The 27,978-nt window shown below is 42.8% G+C and overlaps 1 protein-coding gene across 3 annotated transcripts in view; it reads left to right on the top strand.

The window, feature by feature from the left end:
• Positions 1-27,978, top strand: part of ATP2A2 (ATPase sarcoplasmic/endoplasmic reticulum Ca2+ transporting 2) — a gene marked incomplete at its 5' end in the record, with an annotated part of 103,207 nt that overhangs the window by 17,701 nt on the left and 57,528 nt on the right. For all 3 annotated transcript variants that reach the window (XR_014225914.1, XM_082272349.1, XM_082272348.1), the window contains 3 exons: positions 12,340-12,420; positions 15,819-15,904; positions 16,057-16,521. Coding sequence is in view for 2 of the 3 variants with exons in the window: in XM_082272349.1 (XP_082128475.1) it covers positions 12,340-12,420; positions 15,819-15,904; positions 16,057-16,521 (632 nt within the window). The remainder of the gene's footprint in view (positions 1-12,339; positions 12,421-15,818; positions 15,905-16,056; positions 16,522-27,978) is intronic.

The raw sequence follows: 27,978 nt of genomic DNA, 5'->3' as shown, positions 1-27,978 counted from the left end.
TTGACCAGCTGTCCAGTCAGGACCAGACATTTGGTCGAAAGGTGCTCCTGACTTTATCCTCTCCCTAGAAGTATTGCTTGGTACATCCTCTCAGATGCTGCCCTGAAAGACGAGTTGGAGAAAACGGGTACCTGGTAACTTTTTCTTTAAGAAGTCTTCCCCCAGCTCTATATGCAAAGGATATGTGCAGCACAACCATGATTTCACTACTACTTTTACAAGGAAATATCTAGGTTTTCAAATACATTTAAACTTTTTCCCAATTTTGGATAGGGAGCGATCAACGTTCTAGCCACTTTTAAGAGTATTTGACAGATGGTGAGGTGTATCACCACCTGACTGCCTATTTTAACCCCCTAAATACTGCATCACCATGCGCGCTTTGCACAGTCGCAGTGGCGTTTATGGTGCAGACCCATTTAGTACCACCTAACGAGCATTATGAGGGAATATTCCTGCCACAGCCGTGAAGCAAAGCATCTGTGGTGGTACGTGTACACCCCCAACCGCTGCCTCTACAGCAAAAAGATTAGCAGTTGAGGGGCGTTTAGTTTTTTCTATAGATTTTCTATTGGATTCAAGTCAGGTGATTGGCTGGGCCGTTTTAGCAGCTTTTTCTTTCTTTTCTTTTCTTTCTTTCCTGTAGTTTCCTTGGCTTTGTGTTTTGGGATCATTGTCTTGCCAAAATATCCACCCTTGTTTCATCTTGATCATCCTAGTAGATGGCAGCAGATTTTTATCAATGTCTTGGTACGTTTTTCTATTCATCCTTCCTTCAATGATATGAAGTTTTCCAGTACCCTATAAAACAGCCCCACACTGATGTTCCCACCTCCAAACTTCGCTGTTGGAATGGTGTTTTTGGCTGATGTGCAGTGCCATTTGAACTACAAACATGGTGTGTATTATGGCATCCAAGGAGTTCTGTTTTGGTCTGATCTGGCCAGACTATATTCTCCCAGGAAGTATTTCACAGGCTTGTCTAAATGTTATGCAGCAAACTTTAAATTACCTTCAACATGCTTTTTCTTCAGTAATGGAGTCTTGCGTAATGTGTATATACAGGCCATGGTGGTTGAGTGCATTACTCCACAAGTGGTCCATGGCTCTTTGACAACTCTTCTGATAATGCTTATTACTGCTCTGTCAGAAATCTTGCGAGGAGCACCTGGCTGTGGCTGGTTTATGGTGAAATTATGTTCTTTCCACTTCCAGGTTATGGCCCCTAGCAGTGCTCACTGGAACTTTCAGAAGTTTTAGAAATCCTTCTATAACCAATGCCATCAGTATTTTTTGCAGCAATAAGGTTGCGAAGGTCTTGAGAGAACTCTTTGATTTTACTCATCAGATGTTTCTTGTGTGACACCTTTGGTAATGAGACGCCTTCTTCTTTCTTCTTTCTTCTTTCTTCTTTCTTCTTTTTTCTTTTCAGGATTGCTTTCTTTTTTTTTTTTTTTTTTAAAACAGTGAGGTTTATTGAAACTTTTGGTACAATACAAAAATGGACCGTGCATTGAAACTTCGATCAGATTCATAACACACAGAAGTACAAAAAAATATACAAATATACACAGTGATTAACACTTAGAAACAGAACAGACATAGTAAAAATAAGGCAGTAATCAGTCACTTTCTTTCGGCCCAACACTCGAGCAGACAATATTAGGTCAATTGGGGCGGTCAGCATAAAATAGTTACCCACTGCACTACTGAGCTGTATCAGGGCACTGCACCCACTTGTCCCAAATCTTGTTGAACTTCTGGGGGCACCCCCTATGTTTATATAAAAGTTTATGAAATGGGATGACACTATTAATTTCCTTAATCCACAATCCTAGAGTAGGAGGAGTAGGTCTCATCCACCGCCTGGCTATCAATTTACGCGCTATAAACAAAGTTTCCTGAAGAAATATGACAGTGGATTTGGGCATCTCTCCATCCGGATAGACCCCCAGGAGACACTCCTTAGGGGAGAGCTGTAGAGGAGACCCCATTTTGTCGTGCAGAAATGTGACTACCTGTTGCCATAGAGTCTGTAGTTGGGGACAGCTCCACAATAGGTGAAAGAAGGAAGCATCAGGGTCTGCGCGCATAGGACAAGAGGGGACCAAGTCAGGGTGATATTTGGACAGTCTGAGCGGGCGACACTCTGCGGCACGTCTCCAGGGCATCCTCCCATTCCTCATCCTCCATGGCCCCCACATTGCGCTCCCAGCGGGTCTTAAGTGCATAAGCTAAAGTGGTCGAGGAAGGTGTGTGGAGCTCAGAGTAGAACATGGAAATGAGGTGACTGGGTTCTGTACTTTTAACAATCTCAAGGGTGGTGACCGATTCTATCTCAGGAGGACCGTCAGGGAATTGAGATCTATAAGCATGGGAGAGCTGTAAGTATCTGTAGTGCATGGGGCCCTGGAGCGCAAACTGGCCCTGCAGGGTCTCGTAAGACCGCAGACCAGTGGTCGTGGAGATATGGCTAAGGAGGAGAATACCCCTCCCGCTCCATATCGACAGGTCAGGGATGGAGAGGAACTCACGCAATGTACTATTATGCCACAGAGGGGTGAGTGTGTGGAACGGAGGGCACCGAAGCCTGGACGCTACCACCTCCCAGATCCGACAATAGTGATATAGGAGAGATCTGGGGCTCCGGCGAGCCCCTGACGCCCCTAAGGATAACTAGGAGGGGGTCCCCGAGGGGATGAGCCCACCCAGGGCAGAGCAGGGTCAAGAAGCGTTCTCTATCCGTTTTATCAATGTGAAAGAACTGGGACAACTGAGCTGCCAGATAGTACAGATTAAAATCCGGCAGGGCCAACCCCCCTAGATTTGTAGGATTTTTGAGTTTGCGCCAGGAGATCTTGTGCCGGTTAGCACCCCAAACAAAGGTCTTGAGGAGTGATTCCATCTGCTTAAACAGCCTGAGTGGCAGATATATAGGAGAATGCCATACAACATAGAGAATTTTGGGGAGAAGAATCATTTTAATTAAATTGACCCTACCCATCACTCCCAGAGGTAATTTGGACCATACTTGAATTTTGGCCTTAAGCAGAGGGAACAAGGGTTGAACGTTATCTGGGACATAATCTGCTGAGCTAGCTGTCACCTGAATCCCTAAGTACTTAATGCGGGATACACACTGCAGGGCCGGGTTTGCGGGGGCGATCGCCTGCGGGCTCTCGTCAAGCGGGAGAATTTGTGACTTATCCCAGTTTATCTGAAAACCGGAGAACCGTCCGTACCGTTCAATTAAAGAAAGGGCTGTGAGCAGGGATTCTCGAGAGTCTTCCAAATATTTCAGGATTGCTTTCTAATTACTGATATATTCCAGCTGGTGTCTTTGTTTTCCATGCCTTTTTTGCACCTCCCTTTCTTCACGTGTTTACACTTTTTTTTTTTTTTTTTTTTTTTTTTTTTTTTTTTTTTCTGTGTCATTCCATTTTATTACTCATAATGTAATTCCTGAACTTATTTGTTATGGTTTCTTTGTGTTGATTGCATGGGTTGCTACTGACCTAGTGAAAATTTCATGTCAATAGCACCTTAGAAATGGATTTACCTAGAAAAATGGTGACGTGTTCCAATACTTATTTTACCCGCTGTATGAGAGAAAATCCCTCCAAGGTGAATGAAGCCTGGGTTGTCTCCAGGGTCACCAAAATTAGTGTCCCCATTGGAAGGTTTCACATCCTTTCAGGTTCTGGCGATCTCTCAAAATTAGGCTTTTCGTTAACTTTCACTTTTCACGTAACGGTAGACAGGACACAGAGGGTGAAATGAGGGCACAAACCACTATAAAAACTCAACAGGTGTTTTAGTCCCTCTCCACTCTATCTAAAACAAACAAAAAAAAATAATTTTGTTTTTAATTTAAACTTTAAAGCTAATTTAGAAATTTGAAACCTTCCAAATTTCACAGTAAAACTAGGAAGTTTTGTGTTTTAACTAATCGAGCACATACACAACATTTTCTCCTTACTGACCCTAGTGAGCCTATTGTATTCCGTTACACTTTCAAGATGCCAGTCTGTAGTTTGACCAAATGTAGGAATTACAGGGTGGGTTTTTAATTATTTTTTAATAATATTTTCATTTATTTCTTTTACAAATGGGGAAAATGAAACCTTGTTTTTGAGCATCTATTCTAATGTGGGCCTCCTAGGTATTTAGAAATTACAAAAATATAGTGAGACAGTTATTGGTGGGGTGATGAAATGGAACCAAAAAGATCTCCTCTGAACCAGTGTGAAGTACAGTAAAACCTTAAAATGGGAGTGTTTATTCCATATTATAGTATAGTTGGTGGAGCAATGCAAATTATTCCTTTTTTTTTTATTCCTTTTCCAGCTGTACACCCACCAATATTTTTTTTTATTAGCCTTACCATGCTAGAGTACAGTTCAGTGCTAATATAACCTACTATCCATGTGTTTTGATGCAGAAAAAGACTCACTGGACTGCATGTAGTGTGAACTAGCCCTAAAGGGGGGGGGGGGAGGGAATCGGGTTGGAAACGAAACCATCACCTCCTATATAAAAAGGCAATGAAAGATTTGAGAAGTAGAATATTTATTGGCTGTAGGGCATAGCCTATTTTATTGATACTGTGCCATAGAGGTCACCCAAATAGACTCTTGCAAGTGATGGGGTATCTATATGCATTGCTTGCAATAATTAGGCATATTTTGGTAATGACCTTGTGTGACTTGTTGGTTGACTGTCCTAGTTATGGGTAAAATATATCCTGATGGGATTGGCAAGGATGCATGATCACACTGAACTCTCATCTTCTCACTTCACTGAGGTCCCGTTCACATGTGGCGATTTGGAATCAATGGGGTTCTGCCTGGGATTCCAAATCACACTGCAATAGTGGCAAAATGCACCACGTGTTCATCTTCAATGGCAGCTAGACACGTTGCGGTTTGGCTGTGATTGTCATGCGATAAATTGCATTGCGCGAAGCTTGTCGTCCGAAAAAGGAGCAGGCGCTTCTTCTGGGCGACAAGCTTTGCATGATTCAGTTTGCTGCACAATTTATATGTTTAGGTGCCATTAAAAATAAATGGCACCCAAACACACACGGTGCTTTTTCCAATTTTGCAGTGCGATTTGGAATCGCATGGTTTTCTGCCCACAATCCCAAATCGCCAGATGTGAACAGGCCTGTAAGTGAAAACTTTCATGTGTGGTGGTTATCAAGAGGAACCTGGGTGTGTGCAGCAAAATATCCTAATTTATAGATTTGTTTATAAGGGTATTGCAAGGTTGGGCACCTGAAATGTAAATCTGGGAATGTAGCGTTAGTGAAGACCAGAACTGAGAAACGCTCAACTAATTAAGCTGTGGGGTCGCTGGCTGCTCATGAAAGCTGCATTGCAAATCTTGAATCAGCAAGTTTATATTTTTGCTCTCTGCTTTACAGAAATGGTGTCCAGTTCAGTTTAGTCAAATATAATGGGCCTTTGTTACAAGCTTTTTTTTTATTTAAATATTTACTAGTGGGTTTTTGATTTATAGATATTCATGGAGCTAAAGGAAAAACAAAGGTAAGTATTGGCAAGGTTTTTCTCCTTTTATTGGCAAATCGTAAATCTCATCATCCTTCAAGACACTTGTTTTGCCAATTATTGATACACATGGGCCACTAAATTATGGGTACTTTATGGGTATAACCTGGAAAGAATTACTGCAGGTGTTTAAGAATGCAAACCTCAAAACAACCTATTACTTGTAATTGCATAAGGGCTCCCTCTAGAGACTGCTTGTACTACAGGGACACGGTGTAGAGAAGTTAGCTTTTATTGTGGGGTCATTTTATCTCTCTCATACAGTGTTTGTTTTTCGTTTTTGTTTTGTTTTTTTTGCTGATGTGTGTACATGGGCTTTTTTTATTTTTGTTTTTTTCTTTTATAGATGCATGCATTTAATACAAAATTTAGACTGGTTCAAAACTGGTGCCGAGTAAAGTCTTGGATTCTTGAGCAATTTATTTAAAGTGTTAGTAAACCCTCACCTTGTAAAACAACCCTTTCAGTTTAAAGTTTAGAAATGAAAGGAAAGACATATTTTTTACAAATCCCAAAGGTGTGGTGTGCATTTATATTCAGCCCCTTTTACTCTGATAATCCCTTAGGGTCCTTTCACACGGCCGCTCCGCTGCTTAAAGTGGAGTTCCACCCATTTTTTGGAACTTTAGATCTATGTAATCCCCTTTTTTAAAATGGCTTTTACCAATGGAAACTTTTTTTTTTTTTTGCTAGTAAATACCTTAATTTCTGCTTTATTCCTCCTCTCCTCACTTCCGGGTCCGATCGGCGATGACGTCATTCGGCGATTCGCAGTGTCTGCTGGGATGTATTCTATTCCAGAAATCTCGCAGTAGCTGAGCTGTAGTGAGCCGTGCCTGCCCCGCCTCCTCTCATTAAGTTGTATTGTATGAATGTATTAAGGCCGTTCTCTGCCCCGCCTTCGCCCCGCCTCCTCTCATTAAGTTGTATTGTATGAATGTATTAAGGCCGTTCTCTGCCCCGCCTCCTCTCTGAGTTGTATTGTATGAATACAATTCAATGAGAGGAGGCGGGGCAGAGAACTGCCTTAATACATTCATACAATACAACTTAATGAGAGGAGGCGGGGCGGAGGCGGGGCAGGCACGGCTCACTACAGCTCGGCTACTGCGAGATTTCTGGAATAGAATACATCCCAGCAGACACTGCGAATCGCCGAATGACGTCATCGCCGATCGGACCCGGAAGTGAGGAGAGGAAGTATAAAGCAGAAATTAAGGTATTTACTAGCAAAAAAAAAAGTTTCCATTGGTAAAAGCCGTTTTAAAGGGGATTACATAGATCTATGTATTCCAACCTATTAAAAATGGGTGGAACTCCGCTGCAGGACTTTTTTTTTTTTTTTCACGGAGCGGATGACATTTGTGTCATCCGCTCCGTGTGCCCGCATATCATCCCATCCGTTTGCGGATGATATGCGGACATAATGTAAGTATATGGCATTGCGGATGTCAGCGGATGACACCACTGACATCCGATTTTCCTTCCTTTCCGTTTTTTACACGGATGAAAAAATAGGGTTCTGTTCCATTCGAAAAAACGGAACAGAACTGAAAGGAGGAAAATCGGATGTCAGCGGATGGTATTCCGCTGACATCCGCAATGCCATTCACTTACATTATGTCCGCAAATCATCCACAAACGGATGGGATGATTTGCTGACACACGGAGCGGCCGTGTGAAAGGACCCTAACTCTCACATTTTAGTGGAACCAATTGCCTTCAGAAGTCTCCTAATTAGTAAACATAATTCTCCTGTGTATAATTTAAGCTCAGTATAAATACAGCGGTTTTGTGAATCCCTCAAACCACATCATGAAGGCCAAGGAACACATCAGATGGGTCAGGGATAACGTTGCGGAAAAGTTTTAAAGCAGGGTTAGGTTATAAAAAATATCCCAAGCTTTGAACATCTCAAGGGGCACTGTTCTGAAAATGGAAAGCGTATGACACAACTGCAAACCTACCAAGACATGGCCATCCACCTAAACTGACAGGCCGGGCAAAGGGAGCATTCATCAGAGAAACAGCCAAGAGGCCCATGGTAACTACTGAAGAGATCCACAGCTCAGGTGGGGGAAACTGTCCACAGGACACCTTTCTTTTAGTCATGCATTCCACAAATCTGTTTTTTATGGAAGAGTGGCAAGAAGAAAGCCATTGTTGAAAGAAATCCATAAGAAGTCCTGTTTGCAACGTGTGGAAGAAGGTGCTCTGATCAGATGAGACCAAAATTGAACTTTTTGGCCTAAAGGCAAAACGCTATGTGTGCCAGAGAACGAACTGTGCACATAACCCTGAACATACCATCCCCACTGTGAAACATGGTGGTGACAGCATGATTTTGTGGGGATGCTTTCCTTCAGCAGGGACAGGAAAGCTGGTCAGAGTTGATGGTAAGATAGATGGAGCCAAATACAGGGCAATCTTGTTAAAAAAACATGTTGGAGTCTGCAAAAGACTTGGCACTGGGGTGAAGGTTCACCTTCCAGCAGGACAACGACCCTAAACATACAGCCAGAGCTACAATTGAATAGTTTAGATCAAAACATATTCATGTGTTGGAATGGCCAAGTCAAAGTCCAGACCTAAATCCCATTGAGAATCTGTGGCAAGACTTGAAAATTGCTCTTCATCCAATCTGACAGAGCTTGAGCTATTTTGCAAAGAAGAATGGGCACAAATGTCACTCTATAGATGTGCAAAGCTGGTAGAGACATCCCCAAAATGATGTGCCGCTGTAATTGCAGTGAGAGGTGGTTCTACAAAGGTATTGACAAATGCACGCCACACTTTTCACATATATTGGTGAAAAAAAATGTTGAAAACCATTTATCATTTTCCTTCCACTTCACAATTATGTGCCAATTTGTGTTGGTCTTACACAAAACGTAAATGTATTTTAGTGGGACTTTATAACAAAATGTGAAAAATTTTAATGGGCATGAATACTTTTTCAAGGCACTGTATAGATATATGTAGATATAAAAAAAATATATATATTTTTACAATTAGAGTTGTATGCCTGCCATGCTTTAATTTAAAGTTCATAGTATTCTTCTGTGAGCATATTTTGGCTATGGGTTGAAACGAAAAGGTAGATACAAAAATGAAATTTTAGAGAGTTTCTGTACACTGCATGTGAACAGCAGCAGATTGTGAGAAATTTTTACTTCCTGCTTTTGTGCTTGGACTACTGCTTCTGCTTCTCCCAGAAGTCTGCAGTGATCCACAAGTAACATATCCTGCAATACTTTTATTTGAATAGACATTACTGGTTTTCCTGCAACACTGCTTGAGTAGCAATAATTAAGTGTTCTTTCCTATGGCAAGTCCACTTACTCTTTCACAAGATTATTCTTATTATAGTGAAAGCCTTTGGGATAACTTCTTCCACAGTTTTTACACTACATAGACAAGTAATATACTGAAACAAGCGGATCGTTCCCGATCGCGTTGCTATTACTTTTTGGAAGGTTTCTCTGAATGGTTTGTGAAATATCATTTTTGTGGCAAAATTGGCTCCATAAGAATGAATGGCGGAATGTTCAAAACTACACCGTTTCCAACTGCCAAAATTTCTTAACTGCTGCCACCCGACACACACACACACACACACACACCCCACACAACACACACACACCCCACACAACACACACACACACCCCACACAACACACACACACACCCCACACAACACACACACACCTCACCCCACACAACACACACACACACACACCTCACCCCACACAACACACACACACACCTCACCACACACAACACACACACACCTCACCACACACAACACACCTCACCACACACAACACACACAACACACACTCCTCACCTCATCCCACAAAACACACACACCACACAAAACACACACTCCTCACCTCATCCCACAAAACACACACTCCTCACCTCATCCCACAAAACACACACTCCTCACCTCATCCCACAAAACACACACAACACACACTCCTCACCTCATCCCACAAAACACACACACACACCTCACCCCATCCCACAAAACACACACACCTCACCCCATCCCACAAAACACACACACCTCACCCCACACAACACACACACCTCACAAAACACACACCCCTCACCCCACCCCACACGCCACTTCCACACACAGTTACTCCGCCCACTCCAGCTGGAGACTACCGGTGGTGGCAAGAACACGTCACACAATTTTCCCGGAAATTGTATGTTTTCTAGTTAAGTCTAAACTTCCAATTTCATTTAAGAAAAGCAGACCTTTCTAGAGTAAAGCATAAGGCTAGATTCAAATTGTTGCTCTGCGGTAATGTGCAGGTTAGGACTCAAACATGCATTGGCGTGCTGTGGTGTGTTTTTCATTCTTAATCGCATCTTGCAAACAGACTTGCATTGCAAAGCACCACCACTCATGGTAATGCATTGCAAAGCACCACCTCATGGTAATGCACTTCTGTCCTTTTTGTGGTACACCTGCATTACAAAAAAATATTCATACTTTTTTTTTATTAGGGTTAGTCAGCCCTTCCAAATGATTGGGCTTCCTTAACTTAACGCACATTGACGCGTGTCGGAACACTGCAGCAGTGTGAACCATGCCTTGCACACTCAAAAATATTTGCCTATATATTTGCAGTGAAAATAGTTCAGATGATAGGGATTGTTTTTCCCCTCAGCAGATTTGGGGAGGGGGGGTTACACTTTAATTTCACATTTCTGCATAAATTCTTTTCTTCCATGTTGCAACGGTATCAAAATGGTCTTTAAAATAGTGCTTTTTTTTTAATCCTTAAAAATCAGTCCCTGAGCTCCAGTAAAGTGCCTTTCCCTAGGTTAAGATGATACTATTGATAATGCTACAAGCAGGAGGAAGTTTCACCAATGCTCCTCTCCCCTAGTAAATAAACTGCAGCAAGGTTGTTGTAGGAACAGATTTGTCAGGCACTTGTGAACACAGCCAGGGACTGCACAGGTACCAGAATTTACAGGATTGTAACCTCTTGAGTCAGCCTCTTACACAGGGTATACAGAGGTTTTCTTTTTTGCTTTGTTTGTGATTTTTTTTTTTTTTTATTTTCATTCAACCCCCAGTATGTTGAACGGGGAAAAAAAACCTGATCGAGCCCTGCAACAACACAACGATGTGTGATGCAAGGATATTGCCTGACCCCCCCCCGCCAGAAAATGGCCATTAGCCAGAAGCTGGTTGTTGTTCAATTGGCTTCTGTTGAGTAGAGCAAAGTACATGCAGAAATTGTGTACCTTGCTTTATTCTGGCAAGTAAATGCTGGCCTAGATATTGCCCAAAGAAAGATGGTGCCCTCCTTTAGTAGGGGAGCAACTGTGACCCCTGTGAGTGGTACAGGCAATTTACGTGAAGAAAAAAATATGTTTGAAACCTAATGCTGCTTTATTTTTAATCAGATCTTATGGTTGAGTAGATGGACCTTTTTACTAAGCCATTTTACATAGATATTTCATTTGTACGTAAAATTTGTTGTTTTTTTTTTTAAGAATCAAATCTTTTAATTCCAATATCTTGAGGGACACAGCTTTGATAATAAGCAGTAAGAGTTACACTGTCTATAGGAGCACAGCTCATACCTGCCAAGTTACACTTCCCGTTCTTGGGTGAATGGATGTCCCCTTCCTCTCTGCTTTACTTTTCACTTGAGTTGGAAGTTTTTCAGCTGTTGAGCTACTGGTTGATTCCTGCTGGATATAATAAAATCTTGGAAGGCTCTCCATTTAGCCAACATATACAGGTTTTTCCAGATCCTTTACTGTGATCTTTCTAAAACTGTCCAGGGACTACCAATCTGTGTTCCAGTTGCACAGCATGCTGCTATTTAGGTCAGAGCAGTATATCTAAATGATCAGGAGCAGAACTGCAGCAGTTTTTTGTCCCCATCTCTGACCCATTTGTGTGAATGGCCAAAACTGCTTTCTTTCTGTATGGAACCCTTTTATATACCTGCGGATATTGCACATAAACATCTGTAGCAGCTTGACACCATTGAGGGGGAATAGATGCTGCTTTCTGGATATTTCTTTACATTTTACCTTCATCCTTCGACTTGATTCCTTGCTTTGCTTATTACTGTGTCTCCCTGGCATTGGACAAATGTTTTTATTTTAAGTGTCCTTTACTGCAACTGATGGTTAGGTTTTCATTCAAACCTATTTACAATTCTGAAATCTAATAGATGCATTTTTTCCATTCTGGGAATTTCTTCATGAAATTCTACATGGTCAATATATCTGCCTCCTCAGGATGCTAGTTTAACTGAGATTTTTTTTTTTTTTTTTTGGGTTGATTCACCTGTGTTTTGAGGTGTCTGTGCCTCTGTTTTGGACTGTCTTATGGCTGTCTCTTGGTTGTTATAATCCTTATAATAAAAACTGTGTTCCGTCAATAGACGATAGAGAAATCTGGCTTTGTACTCGCTGTAAAATCTTTTTCTCATTGAGGAACACTGCTCCTTCTCCACATATGCTATCCTTCCTCTTTGGTCTACTTGCTATAATTGAACAGGTGTAAGGCAAGAGGGGTTATACCTTCTAGCGGACTGGCCTTTTACTTTTTTGTTCCTACGGTAGTATCAATTTCCCCTGTAGGTGGAGATTGCTTGCTTAATATATCAAAGCTATTTTCCTCAGTGGGCAAAAGTATTTTTGTAAGTATGTGTTGGGAATTTTTTGAAAATGCAATTCAAATTTCTGTTTAAATTTCTTAAATTTTTTTTTTCTCCCCCTCTATTCAGTTGGTGATAAAGTCCCGGCAGACATAAGATTAACTTCTATCAAGTCTACAACTTTAAGAGTGGATCAGTCAATCCTAACTGGTATGTAGGATGAGGGGTTTGTGGAATGTTGTGTGTGGTTTGTTTGTTTTTTTTCTTCCCCAAGATTTTCTTCCCCAAGATTACATATGTCCCTTAGGGCTCTTTCACACGGTCCGCCTCCGTAGGTGGATCTGTGCTGCTCAGCGGGGATCGATCCGCCATCCCCGCTGAGCCGGCGGATGACAGCTCCGTCTCCGCTTGCAGTGCGGAGAGGGAGGTGTCACAGCCCCCGCTGCTCTCTATGGCTGTTCTCTATGGGGGATCGGATGAGAGCGGACCACCTGTCCGCTCTCATCCGATACCTGAACGGATGGAAAAATAGGGTTTCCATCCGTCCAGATTTCATGGACAGATCGGATACGGGTGTCAGCGGAGGTGTCTCCGCTGACATCCGCTGCCCCATAGAGTTGCATGGAGGATCCGATCAGATCCGCTTAAAAAACTGACAGGCGGATCTGATCGGACCGCCCGTGTGAAAGAGCCCTAAGTTTACATATGAAAATAACCCAAACGTGCAATGAATGAGAATTCCCCCCCCCCCCCCCCCCCCAGTGGGAGCTTTCTGACACTTCATCGCTCTACCTTAAACCAAAAACCAATGTAGTTCTGCTCTGTTATAAATCAGTTCTATCTATATATATATATATATATATATATATATATATATATATATATATATATATATATATATATATATATATATATATATATATATACACTAAATGATTGCCAACAACCATAACCTTAAAAAATAATATATATTTTATCATATATCCGTGTAACAAAACAATTTTTCATATACACAAACATGGAAAAAAATCACACAAAACACTGATGAAATAACAAATAGTGAAGTCCCAATCCAATAATTTGGTCTGTGTGCTTTAAATTTCACATTTAAAGGTGGTGTTCACTCTTCACACAGTTCAAACTGCTAACCATGAGGTTTGATTGGCATGAATCCCCCACGTAGGAGTAAACTGCCAATTATGTCTCCTTTTTACAGCAATCCAGCTCTAACAGTGCTCCTGTTAGAGCTCAGCATTATCAAATCAATATAGAAAAAATAACTTGGTGCTCACTAAATGGTTTTATATTTAAAAAAAAAAAAGTTAATACAAAGCTTGTGTAGAAATGGCACATATATATATACATGTAATCTGTATATACATGTAATCTGTCCAGTCCAGACCCATTACAGGATAATGCGGAGAAACTGCTCACAGAACACACTCCTCCAGTTCACACAGCATGATGTAAAAATTAATTTGGAGGAGCTTTAAAACCCGCTGATGCAGTTAGGCTCCCACCTTCCGAAGAAGTTCTGCTATTGGAAGATACGCCTAAAGGGATAGAGCCCGACCTTGATGACATCATCACACTTTGCTAGCCAGAGGAGTGTTTTCTGTGATTGCATTGTCTTGTGATGTGACTGGGTGAATTACATCTACACAGTATATGCGCTATCTCTTCACAAGCTTTGTGAGCGTTTTTAACTGTTAGACAACAAAACCGATCAGTGAGCACTATGAGCATTACTTTTATTTATTTATATATATATATATAATGCTGAGGTGATCAGGCGAGGAGCACTGTTAGTGCTGGATCACTGTAAAGGAGACTTACTTTTCCCTTTACTCTCAATTTGGGAAATACATGCCAGATGGACCTAATTCATGTAGAGGTCAGTTTGTAAAAGTGAGCAGTTTAGAGTAGAACTCCCCAAAGAGTGAACACCTTTTGAGTGTGCAAATTTATAGAAGTGTACTGATCATATTCTTGGATTAGGACTTATTTACTTTGGTTGTTTCATGAGTGTTTTATGTGAAATTTGTATTCCCGATGTTTGTGTATATATTACCCTTTTCCCGCCCTAGCTAAAGGCAAATAATGGCTACAGCACAAGCTTCCAGTTCTGGGAGGACATCCATTGGCATTGAATTGGGTGCGCGCTGTGACTGCGGAACCCTTTGGACACAGCTGATCACGGATCACCGTAAAGGGGCAATCGCAGCAGGAGCTTTACCATGTGATCACCTGTGTCCAAACACAACTGGTCACATGTAAACAGACTTGCTGGTTATTACAATTCCTATCCTCACACGCAGTCTGTGTGAGGAAAAGAGAGCCAATAACCGGCAAATCTGACAGGGCATCAGCAGTGCAGCATATCAGTGTGGCAACATTGGTGAACGTCATGCAGCCTCATCAGTGAAGAAAAAATTTCTTATTTGCAAAATTGTTTAACATTAATTAAGAAAAAAACTTTTTTTTTTTTTTTTTTTGTCACTGTTAAATGACTGTGCAATCGTCCTTCAAAGTGCGACAGCACTGAAAGCTGAAAATTGGCCTGGGCAGGAAGGGTGCCTGGTGTTGAAGTTAATATTTGTCGCACATTTATTGTATGCAATGATATATGATGCAGTTTATTTTTTTATGTTCATTGTATCATACTGTGATGCTGTATTTTGATTTGGCTATGGACTTGGCTATTTACCTATCTATATATCAACTGGGAATTTGATAGGGTAGCGTTGTGCTGATGTTTGGTTAAAGCCTTAGTTCAAATAGCTTAATTTATGAATTTATAGGAAGGAACCATGATACAGATTTTGCACTCTTTAGTTTTACTAAATCAACCCCATAAGGTAGCGGTCACACTTGAGGCAAACATTTTGGTAGTTTACCTTTTTTTTTTTTTTTTTTTTTTTTTTTTTTTTTTTTTTTTTCTTTGTGCCTTTGTACAGATGTATCTGCTTGAACATTTCTTTGATTATTTTTTTTTCGCGAATGGAAAGCTAGTTCCTAGACGAAAAAAGTGTCGTGGGCACTTCTGCATGTTTTTTCTAGCACTCCTATTTAAGTCTGTTGTAATGCTTGACACTTGTGTACCTTTTGAGCTTCAAGTCACACTGCTCAGATGTGAACAGGAAAAAATAAACCATGAGATTTTTGTTTTTTATTTTGAGTGTTTTGGAGCTTTGAGCTATAAGGCTCCATTCACACCTGGGTGTTTTTGAGCGTTTTTCAGCTCCAAAAACGCTCAAAAAGAACGTTCCAAAATGCCCAACAAGTAAAACCCCATTCATTTAAATGGCCCCTGTTTACATCTGAGCGTTTTGCCAAACGCCTGTAGCTGAAAAAAGTACACGAGCTTCTTTTTGGGCTGATTACCAGCGTTTTTGATAGATGTCAATGCCTGCCTCCAAAAACGCCTGAAAAAATCGCTGTAAAAAAAAACGCTACGCTGAAGTGTGAATGCAGCCTTAAGCGCCCAGGTGTGAATGGAATGTAATAGAAAAAATATACAGACTAATAAATAAGATACTAGCGTTTGTGGAAAAAATCTTGTATTAATAATTTCTTTGGGTAAATGAAAATCTTCCCTTGTGTTCTAGGTGAGTCTGTGTCGGTTATCAAACACACTGACCCTGTCCCTGATCCACGTGCTGTTAATCAGGACAAAAAGAACATGCTCTTTTCTGTAAGTACATTCAGATGTTGTCCTCGGTAGATAAACCTGAACCTCTAAACTACTTCTCGTGCAAAGTGTTCTTATTTTTTTATTTTTTTTTTTTAGTCAATCACCCCATTTACTGCACCTTTTTGTGATTTATTTTTTTTTTTTTTTCTTAGGGTACAAATATTGCTGCTGGCAAAGCAATTGGAGTAGTTATAGCAACAGGAGTCAACACTGAAATTGGGAAGATTCGAGATGAAATGGTAGCAACTGAGCAAGAGAGGACTCCATTGCAGCAGAAGTTGGATGAATTTGGGGAACAACTCTCCAAAGTTATCTCTCTAATTTGTATTGCTGTCTGGATGATCAATATTGGACACTTTAATGATCCGGTTCATGGAGGCTCTTGGATCAGAGGAGCCATCTACTACTTCAAAATTGCAGTTGCCCTTGCTGTTGCTGCTATTCCTGAAGGCTTGCCTGCGGTTATTACCACTTGTTTGGCTCTGGGTACTAGAAGAATGGCCAAGAAAAATGCTATTGTCAGAAGCTTGCCATCTGTTGAAACATTAGGTTGTACATCGGTCATCTGCTCTGACAAGACGGGAACTCTAACCACTAACCAGATGTCTGTGTGTAGGGTAAGAGAACCTCCATATAATAGTGAACTTCAATGTATGTCATCATGATGGTGTTGTCTGCACTTTTATTGTACTGTGCTATTTTGGGGGAAAATGTGTTGCCATTACTATGAATATGACATTGTGGCATGATTTTGCCTGCACTGTCAAAGTCACCTTGAATTTAAGCTGTATTTCTTGGGTATGTGGAGGAGTTGAGAGAGAAAAAAAAATCCAATCGTACTGTGCCAGTCAGCCAAGCCTGTGGTGCATTGTCTTGTTGTGAGTCATGGATGACTGGTCAATTTTATGGTTCTATCCCTCACAGCATTCTAAAGAGATGAGGATGTGACCAAGCTTTTGTGAGACACATAGCATTTAACATTTTGTTTTTTATGCTTAGAGGGGCAAACCCTGGCCGAATAGCTGGAAATAATGGATGTCATTTTAGCTTGTATTCAAGGCTATGCTTTTATACTGCAGCTCAGAATTTTGATCGTAAGCCAGTAATGTTTAGCATCGTAGGTTACATAATTGCATTTCAATCCCTAATGAAACAATGAGTAACTGATGTGCTGTTTTTGTTTGATCTAATCCATAATAAGTGAAAAGGTTACCTTTCCTCTCACAAGAGTGAATGCTGATCAGTATTCAAGAAGAGACTAGTTGCAGTGTTTCATAACTGCTGTAGTCCGACATACAGGGTTCTGTGTTTCCGAGGAATAAAGCCAAGAGACCTTGGCAATAAAATATTACATCCCGTCGGGTTTAATTTGTGTCTATTGCTGTTTAAAGGGGTAGGTAGCATACTTTGGTGTAGAAAGATGGATAGATTGATGCTTTTGAGAAATGAGGCTTTTGAACAGTTTTTAAGATTGTTGGTGAAAATTACTTTAACGTTTGTGCTAGTAAAGACATGATATTTTAGAAAAAAGTGAAGTTTTGTTTGGAATTTTTTATGCAGTTCTATATGTTGGCTTTATCAATGAAATGTTGGAGAGAAGCATAATTTAACAGACTTCTAAAGACAGGGTTTACTTTAAAAACTTTTGCTAGTATCAGACAGTGCACAGAAAATGTATAGAGTAAAAGAACAAGCTCATGAACTTAAATGGCATCCCAGTCTTAGTCCATAGGGTTCAATATTGAGTTGGCCCACCCATTGCAGGTATAGCCGCTTCAAATCTTCGGGGGAAAGTTGTCCATGAGGTTTAGGAGCGTCTGTGGGAGTGTTTGACCATTTTTCCAGAAGCGCATTTGTGAGGTCAGGCACTGTTTGAGAAGGCCTGGCTCGTAGCCTCTGCTCTAATTCATCTCAAAGGCGTTCTATCGGGTTGAGGTCAGGACTCTGCAAGCCGCTCAAGTTCCTCCACACCAAACTTGCTCATCCATGGACATTGTTTTGTACACTGGTTCAAATCATTTGGTGGAGGGGGGGGGGGGGGGGGATTATGGTGTGGGGTTGTTTTTTGTTTGGTTTTTTTTTTAAACCCATCCGATCTCAATGGGGAAAAATATCATGCTTAGTGTCTACTGGTATGGACTGGGTAATGTGTTGGGAACAAAAGGATGCCCCATCATTTGATGGAAATGAAAAATTATCACTCCTTCAGAGGGCTGAAATCAAAGTGAAAAAATGATGCAGCAGACTAGTCCATTTTGCTGAAACTTCATTGCAGCAACTCAAAATGGTACTCGGTAGTTTGTATGGCCCCCCACGTGCTTGTGTGCATGCCTGACAATGTCAGGGGCATGCTCCTTTTGAGACAACGGATGGTGTCCTAGGGTATCACTGAGGTGCAACCTGGCAGTGTGGGATGGACCAAAACAATGTCCCAGAGGTGTTTTTTATTGGATTTAGGTAAGGCGAGCGTGGAGGCCCATTCAATGGTATCCATTCCTTCATCCTCCAGTAACTGGCTGCATACTCTTGCCACATGCGGCTGGTCATTGTCATGCATCAGGAAGAGCCAAGGACCCACTGCACCAGCGTAGCGTTTGACAATGGGTCCAAGGATTTCATCCCAATACCCAATGGCAGGGTGCCATTGTCTAGCCTGTGGAGGTCTGTGCGTCCCTCCCTGGATATGCCTCCTCAGACCATCACTGACGCACCAGCAAACCGGTCATGCTGAACGATGTGACAGGCAGCATAACGTTCCCTGGGGCTTCTCCAGATCCTTTCACGTCTGTCACACGTGCACAGGGTGAACCTGCTCTCGTCTGTGAAAAGCACAGGGCGCCATTGGCGGACCTGCCAACTCCGGCGTTCATTGGCATTTGTCAATCGAGCTTCATGGTGCTGGGCAGTGAGCACAGGGCCAATTAGAGGACATCGGGCTCTCAGGCCACCCTCATGAAGTCCTGTTTCTGAATTTTTTGTCAGACATTCACACCAGTGACCTGCTGGAGGTCATTTTTTTTAGGGCTCTGGCAGTGCTCATCCTGTTCCTCCTTGCTCAAAGGAGCAGATGCTGGTCCTGCTGATGAGTTGAGGACAAAACCATTCCTGTTTTGGTGGTTGTCTCATTGTTTCCCATCTAGTGCCTCTGTTAATATCAATAAAACCAAAGCAGCTGAAACTGATTAAAAACTCCTCTGCTACTTAATTGACCAGATCAATATCCCAGGGGTTTACTTGACTTGATGCTTTACGTTAATTTTTTTGAGCAGTGTATGTACTGATATGGACTGGGTTGGGTAATGTGTTAGGCATGAAAGGATACCACATCCTAGTTTTATTGAAATGAAAATTATCAATCTACAGAGGGCTGAACTCAGACACCCCGAAAATAAAAGTGAAAAATGATGCAGCAACTTATAATGGTACTCAGTAGTTTTTTATGGCCCCCCACGTGCTTGTACACATGCCTGACAACGTCGGGGAATGCTCCTAATGAGACGATGGATGGTGTCCTGGGGTATTTTCTCCCAGATCTGGATCAGGGCATCACTAAGCTCCTAAACAGACTGAGGAGCAACCTGGCAGCATCAGATGGACCAAGCATAATGTCCCAGAGGTGTTCTGTTGGATTTAGGTCAGGTGAGCGTGGGGGCCATTCAATGGTATCTATTCGTTCAGGAACTGGCTGCATACTCACGCCACAGGAGGCTGGGCATTGTCATACACCAGGAGGAACCCAGGACCCACTTCACCAGTGTAGGGTCTGACACCAGTTGTTCAGGAACTACAATTCCCATCATGCCTAGTCATGTTTGTATATGTCAGGGTTTTACAATGTCTCATGGGATGTGTAGTTCTGCAACAGCTGGAGGGCCGTAGTTTGAGGATCCCTGCTGTAGAGGTCTGTGCGGCCCTCTATGGATATGCCTCCCCAGACCATCACTGACCCACCAAAACAAGTCATGCTGAATGATGTTAGTCAGGATAATGTTCTCCACCGCTTCTCCACACCCTTTGAGTCTGTCATAGGAGCAGGTTCACCCTGAGCACATATCTGTAAAAAGCACAGGGCGCCAGCGACAGACCTGCCAATTCTGCTGTTCAATGGGAAATGCTAATCAAGCTCCAAAGTGCTGGGCAGTGAGCACAGGGCCCACTAGAGGATGTCAAGTCCTCAGCCCACCCTCATGAAGTCTGTTTGTGATTGTATGGTCAGACATTCACACCAGTGGCCTGCTGGAGGTCATTGTGTAGGGCTCTGGCAGTGCTCATCCTGTTCTTCCTTGCACAAAGGAGCAGATACCAGTTCTGCTGATGGGCTTAGGACTTTCTACAGCGCTGTCCAGCTCTCCTAGAGTAATTGCCTGTCTCCTGTAGTCTCCTCCTCCATGCTCTTGAGACTGTGGTGGGAGAGCAAACCATATTGATGTTCTATCCTGGAGAAGTTGGACTGCCCGTGCAACCTCTATAGCGGGGATATGCAAATTGTATCCCTCCAGATGTTGCAGAACTAAAGTCCCATGAAGCCTAGCAAGACTCTGATAGCCACAAGCATGACACCCAGAGGCATGATGGGACTTGTAGTTTTGCAACAGCTGCAGGGCCACAGTTTGCATATCCCTTCTCTATAGGGTCAAGGTATCTCCTCATGTGACACTGACCCTAGCCTAATTCAAAACTAGTGAAAAACAGTCGAAGATGAGTAGGGAAAAGTCAGTGGCCTCTACCTGTAAAACCATTCCTGTTTTAGAGATTCTCATTTTTGCCTATCTAGTGCTACTTCACTAACCAGACGAATATCCCAGGAGTTTAATTGACTAGATGCTATACTCTGATTAAAAAAAAATTTCCTTTAATTAGAGGTGTATGTAATTAGAGGTGTGTGTGTGCGTGTGTCAGTGGCCTCCACCTGTAAAACTATTCCTGTTTTTTCGTTTCATTTTGGCTCATCTAGTGCACCTGTTCAGTTCATTAACACCAAAGCAGCTGAAACTGATTAACAACCCCCTCTGCTACTTAACTGACCAGATCAATATCCCAGGAGTTTAATTGACTTAATACTATACTCCTGATTAAAAAGTTTTCCCTTTTAAATTTGTTTGAGCTGTGTATGTATGTGTATACTGCTCAAACAAATTAAAGGAACACTTTTTTTTTTTTTTTTTAAATCAGAATAAAGCATCAATTCAACTCCTGGGAGGGATATTGATCTGGTCAGTTAAGTAGCAGAGGGAGCTGTTAATCCGTTTTTAATTAACAGGTGTGCTAGATGAGCAACAATGAGACGACCTCCAAAAAGGAATTGTTTTACAGGTGGAGGCCACTGAATTTCTTTTTTTTTTTTTTTTTCTCCCTCCTAACCCTTTTGACTGTTTTTCACTAGTTTTGCATTTTGCTAGAGTCACTGTCCCTACTGGTAGCGTGAGGCGATACCTGAACCCTTTAGAGGTTGCACAGGTAGTTTAACTCCTCCAGGATGGCACATCAATATGTGCCATTGCCAGAAGGTTTGCTGTGTCTCCCAGCACAGTCTCAGGAGTATGAAGGAGATTCCAGGTGACAGGAAGTTACTCTAGGAGAGTTGAACAGGGCAGTAGAAGGTCCTTACCCATTAACAGAACCGGTATCTTCTCCTTTGTGCAAGGAGGAACAGGATGAGCACTGCCAGAGCCCTACCAATTTACCTGAGGCTGGTCAGAGACATTCACACCAGTGGCCTAACAATCAAACAGACTTCATAGGGGTGGCCTAAGGGCCCGACATCCTCTAATGGGCCCTGTGCTCACTGCCTGACACTGTGGAGCTCGATTGGCATTTGCCATTAAACACCAGAATTGCCAGGTCCGCCCCTGCCACCCTATGCTTTTCACATGAGGGCAGGTTCAACCTGAACACGTGACAAGACATGAAAGGGGCTGGAGAATCGGTGGAGAAGGTTATGCCTGTAACATCATTAAGCATGTCCGGTTTGGTGCGTGTTCAGTGATGGCCTGGGGAGGCATAGCCATGGAAGGCCGCTCAGACCTCTACAGGCTAGAGAATGGCACCCTGACTGCCATTAGGTATCGGGATGAAATCCTTGGACCCATTCAGACCCTACGCTAATGCATTGGCTTCCTCCTGGTGCATTGCAATGCCCGACTTCATGTGGTGAAATTTTCCAGCCAGTTTCTAGAGCATGGAGAAATTTGATACCAATAACTGGCCCCCACGCTCACCTGACCTAAATCCAATAGAAAACCTCCTGGGACATTGTTTGGTCCATCCTAATGTAGACCGATTGCACCTCAGTCTGTTCAGGAGCTCAGTTTAGTGCTGGTCCAGATCTGGGCGGAAATCCACCAGGACACCACCTGACGTTGTCGGGCATGAATGCAACCATGTGGGGACCATACAAACTACAGAGTACCAATGAGTTGCTGCAATTAAATTTCAGCCAAATGGACTAACCCGCTGCATCATTTTTTCACTTTGATTTTCGGGGTGTCTTTGAATTCAGCATTCTGTGGGTTGAATATTTTTATCAAACAATGTGGCATCCTTTCGTTCTTAACGCTTTACCCAATCCGTAGCAGTATGAATGAATTTTCCCCATTCAGATCTGATGTGTTTTTTCAACATGTTCGTTTAATTTTTTTGAGGTGTGTACATACATTATCTCACAAAAGTGAGTACACCCCTCACATTTTTTGTAAATATTTTATTATATCTTTTTATGTAACAACACTGAAGAAATGACCCTTTGCTATAATGTAAAGAGGTGAGTGTACAGCTTGAAGAATAGTGTAAATTTGCTGTCCCCTCAAAATCACTCCACACACAGCCATTATTATCTAAACCGCTGGCAACAAAAGTGAGTACACCTCTAAGTGAAAATATCCAAATTGGGACAAAAGTGTCAATATTTTTGTGTGGCCACCATTATTTCCCAGCACTGCTTTAACTCTCTTGGGCATTGAGTTCACCAGAGCTTCACAGGTTGCCTCTGGAGTCCTCTTCCTCTCCTCCATGACTACATCATGAAGCTGGTGGATGTTAGACCTTGCACTTCTCCATCTTCCATTTGAGGATGACCCACAGATGCTCATTTGGTTTTAGGTCTGTAGACATGCTTGCCAGTCCATCGCCTTTACCCTCAGCTTCTTTAGCAAGGCATCGGTTGTCTTGGAGGTGTTTGGGGTCGTTATGTTGGAATACTGCCCTGCGGCCCAGTCTCCAAAGGGAGGGGATCATGCTCTGTTTCAGTAGGTCACAGTACATGTTGGCATTCATGGTTCCCCCAATGAACTGTAGCTCCCCAGTGCCGGCAGCGCTCATACAGCCCCAGACCATGACCCTCCCACCACCATGCTTTGACTGTAGGCAAGACACACTTGTCTTTGTACTCCTCACCTGTTTGCCGCCACACATGCTTAACACCATCTGAACCAAGTAAGTTTATCTTGGTCTCCTCAGACCACAGGACATGGTTCCAGTAATCCATGTCCTTAGTCTGCTTGTCTTCAGAAAACTGTTTGCAGGCTTTCTTGTGCATCGTCTTTAAAAGAGGCTTCTTCTGGGACGACAGCCATGCAGACCCATTTGATGCAGTATGCGGCGTATGGTCTGAGCACTGATAGGCTGGTACCCCCCCACCACCCCTTCAACCTCTGCAGCAATGCTGGCAGCACTCATGCGTCTTTTTCCCTTAGACAACCTCTGGATATGACAACCGAGCATGTGCACCCAACTTCTTTGAGCGACCATGGCGAAGTCTGTTCTGAGTGGAACCGGTCCTGTTAAACCAATGTATGGCCTTGGCCACCATGCTGCAGCTCAGTTTCAGGGTCTTGGCAATCTTATAGCCTAGGCAATCTTTATGTAGAGCAATTATTCTTTTTTTTTATTTTAGATCCTTAGAGTTCTTTGCCATGAGGTGACATGTTGAACTTCCAGTGCCCAGTATGAGAGAGCGATAACACCAAATTTCACACCTGCTCTCCATTCACACCTGAGACCTTGTAACACTAACAAGTCACATGACACTGGGGAGGGAAAATGGCTAATTGGGCCCAAGTTTTTTCAAGGGGCAATTAAGACCTACTTTTTATAACTGAACTAGTATTTTACTCTGCTCTGGAAAAGCTATAATGAGTAGCAGTACAATGTAGTGGATATGACATGGTGGAATGGCAAGAAGACTTTGTGCCTGCATCCTATACATCAGCTTTTCTTTTCCCTGGTTCCAGTAATCCATGTCCTTAAGGCCTATATACACGTGCAGATTGTCGGCCGACGACCGATTCGGCCAATTTTCGGCTTGTTAGTATGATGCTGCCGACAGCGCACTTTCGGCCGAAAAGAATCTGTCGTGCAAGCATTAAAATTTTTGTTGTCCAACACCAGAACGGCCGATTCTTCGCCAGTCAGTACAGAATTCGGCCGACAGACAGCAGATTTGCAAGACTGGGCATGCTCAGAAAAGAAAAAAAAACAGGAAAGTTAACCATCACATGACATCACTTCTGCAGTTGGCTGTTGTTGGCCGACAAAATTCGTGTGCAGTCTTTAGCACTTTTCAACAGACAAGACAGCCCTCAGACAAAAGACGGCCGATCGTTCGGCCGACGATCGGTACGTGTGTACGGGGCTTTAGTCTGCTTGTCTTCAGCAAACTGTATGCGGGCATTCTTGTGCATCATCTTCAGAAGAGTCTTCCTTCTGGGACGACAGCCATGCAGACCAATTTGATGCAGAGTGCGGCGTATGGTCTGAGCACTGACAGGCTGACACCCCACCCCTTCAACCTCTGTAGCAAAGGAAACTGTCCTGTTAAACCACTGTATGGTCTTGGCCACTGTGCTGCAGCTCAATTTCAGGGTCTTGGCAATCTTTTTATAGCCTAGGCCATCTTTATGTAAAGCAGTGTTTCCCAATTGGTGTTCCATGGAACCCTAAGGTTCCGCGAGCACACAATTGGGGTTCCACGGCGTTTGGTCACATCCAAGATGGCCACCGCTGCCTGCTGTTTCCGGAAGGTCATAAACAGCAGAGATCACGCAACCGTGATCTCATAAGATGGGTGGGACCAGCACTGAGGTAGCTGCCTGAATGAACTTTTCACATTAACAAGTAGGTGATTGGCTGCTAGGAGGCGGTCCTAGCAACCAATCACCAGCTTGCTAATATGAAAGGTTAATCCGGCAGCTCCCACGCCCCATCCAGTGCTGCTGTGCCTTCAGTTCAGGATTGTCCCGCAGCCTTCTCCTCGCTCTGTGTAAGGTAGGAGAGTGCAGGGAGGAAAGGACATGTCTGTGAACTTGTAAAGGATGGGGAGAGCAGGGTCATGTAAAGGGGGGGGGGTGAAAGGGGCAGTGCTTTTGGGATATGTGAGGGGGGGGGGCAGTGCTGGGGGATGTGAAGGAGGCAGTGCTGTGGGGGGGGGGGGTGTGAAGGGCAGTGCTGTGGGGGGGGATGTGAAGGGGGCAGTGCTGGGGGGTGTGAAGGGAGACAGTGCTGTGTGTGGGGGGGGGGGGGGTGTGAAGGTGAAGGGAGAAAATGCTGTGGGGGGGGGGTGAAGGGAGACAATGCTGGGGGGGGGGGTTGTGTGAAGGGGGCAGTACTGTGTGGGGGGGTGGGATGTGAAGGGGGCAGTGCGGTGGGGGTGTGAAGGGGGTAGTGCTTACTGGATATTAGCCAGATATAAAACCAGATCTAAAATGACTTTTCCAGCAAAAGAACATTACTCTCTGCTTGTTGAAAGGTTTTGGGCTTTCAAATTTTTGCTATACCATGTCGAAGGGTTCCACGGGAAAAATGAATTGGGAAACCCTGATGTAGGGCAACAATTCTTTTTTTTTTTTTTTTTTTTTTTTTTTTTTTTTTAACTTCCAGTGACCAGTATGAGAGAGTGATGACACCAAATTTAACACACCTGCTCCCCATTCACACCTGAGACCTTGTAACACTGAGTCACATGACACTGGTGAGGGAAAATGGCTAATTGGGGCCAATTTGGACATTTTCCCTTAGGGGTGTACTCACTTACTCACTTTTGTTGCCAGGGGTTTAGACATTAATGGCTGTGTTGAGTTTTTTTGAGGGGACCGCAAATTTACATTGTTATACAAGCTGTACACTCACTACTTTACATTGTAGCAAAGTGTCATTTCTTCAGTGTTTTTCACATGAAAAGATATAATAAAATATTTACACAAATGTGAGGGGTGTACTCACTTTTGTGAGCGTATGTGTGTGTCACTAACATTAACCATAGGGTTAATGTTAGTGACACTGTAGGGATTGGGAAGGATGCCGGGAATGGAAATCAGGAAGCATGCAGGCAGCCTTGTAAATTTTAGTTGCAGATACAGGGCACTGGGCAGGTCAGGGTTAATATGGTAACATCAATTACTCAGTGACAGTCAGTCAGTGTCAGTGTGGACTCGATCAGATTATAGTGACAGACAGTCTCTCATAGTGGTGGTAGTAGGAGGCTGGAGGTGGACTAGTAGGAGCCTGGAAAGGAGCACAGCCGCATACATACATTACTCACTCGTGCACTGCAGCCCGCCCCACACATTCAGTGAGTCTTACTCTCCTCCCTAGTTTTTTCAATGGCACATTCAGGAAGCCAATCACGCCGTGAGTAGCGGCACAGCGGAACCAATCAGGGGTGCAGGCACGCGTGATTGGTTCGCTGTGCAGCTAATCACGGCGTGATTGGCTCTCTGAATGTGCCATTGAAAAAACTAGGGAGGAGAGTAAGACTCACTGAATGTGTGGGGCGGGCTGCAGTGCACGAGTGAGTAATGTATGTATGCTCACTGCTGAAGTGTCCCGGCTTCCCCTGCCTAACACGGAAGTCTGAGTCCTCCTGTCCTCCTCCGAGTCCCTTCCCCCTGCGGCGATATGAATATCGCCTACGGCCACAGAACGATAGTCGATATCATATCGACTATTGTTCGGCACAAAATTATTCGGCCTTTTGACTTATTCGGCCGAACACCGAAAGTGCTATTTAGTCTATTTTCGGCCGAATAATGTTCGGCCGCCGAATATTCGGTCCATTCCTATATATATATATATATATATATATATATATATATATATATATATATATATATATATATATATATATATATATATATATATATATATATATATATATATATATATATATATATATATATATAATCTCAATTACACACCTCAATGAGATACTGATTGTGAATGGAACCCTCCATTACTCTGTCCAAAATAAGGAAAATTTGCTCCCTCCTACTTTTAATTATATCACTTTAACTTTACTGAAAATAATTTTTGCCCTAGAACACCTCTGTATGTCCAATACAAAAAAATATATATACCAGATTCTTTACTTATTCTAGTATCTACCGCAGTACCATGTGCAGCATGTTTTTCAAAGTAGTGCATGCGCTACTTTTTCCACATTCAGGAGCGATTTGCATCCCATGCAAATAAATGGGCTTCAAAAATTGCACCATGCAGGAATCGCACAGGAACACAGCACACATTCCTATGCCATTCTGTTGTGAACTGACCCTGAGACTTTTTTTTAAGGTTTTTTTTTATGTTAGGCTTGGTTCACACTAGTGCAGTATAGCCTGCGTTTGCTCAGGCATCGCAGGCCATTTATTTGAATGGGCTTCTGTGCCACGTGAACTACAGAAAAAAAAAAAAGGTGCATGTACCTTTTTTAAAAAAAAAAAAAAAAAAAAAAAAAAAACGGCTGCAGGGAAACCGCTGCAGATCCTGCAATTGGAACGCACAGTGAGGGCTAGTGGGAACCTAGCCTCAAAGTGGAACCAAATTTAACTGTTTAGTTAAATGGTTACATTCAAGCAATACCTTAGAATAAGGCCCCTTATACACAACCGTTCATGTCATCAGTTCAGTCACATTTTTTTTTCAAAGAAACAGATGAAGTTCACATCAGTTTTTTTTTTTCTCTTTGTCTTCCACGACAGCCTCTAAGACAGAGCTCCTCCCTCCTGGGAAAGGAAGCCTGTTGACCTCCACTCTTTAAAGGCGGTCCTCCAGGCCCCCTTCAGTTTTTATAGTGTTTTGGGTAG

Source organism: Pelophylax lessonae (genome assembly GCF_965119305.1).
Source record: "Pelophylax lessonae genome assembly, chromosome: 1".
Taxonomy (NCBI): domain Eukaryota; kingdom Metazoa; phylum Chordata; class Amphibia; order Anura; family Ranidae; genus Pelophylax; species Pelophylax lessonae.
The sequence above is the reverse complement of the archived record's forward strand: the minus strand, read 5'-3'. Positions and strand labels throughout refer to the sequence as shown.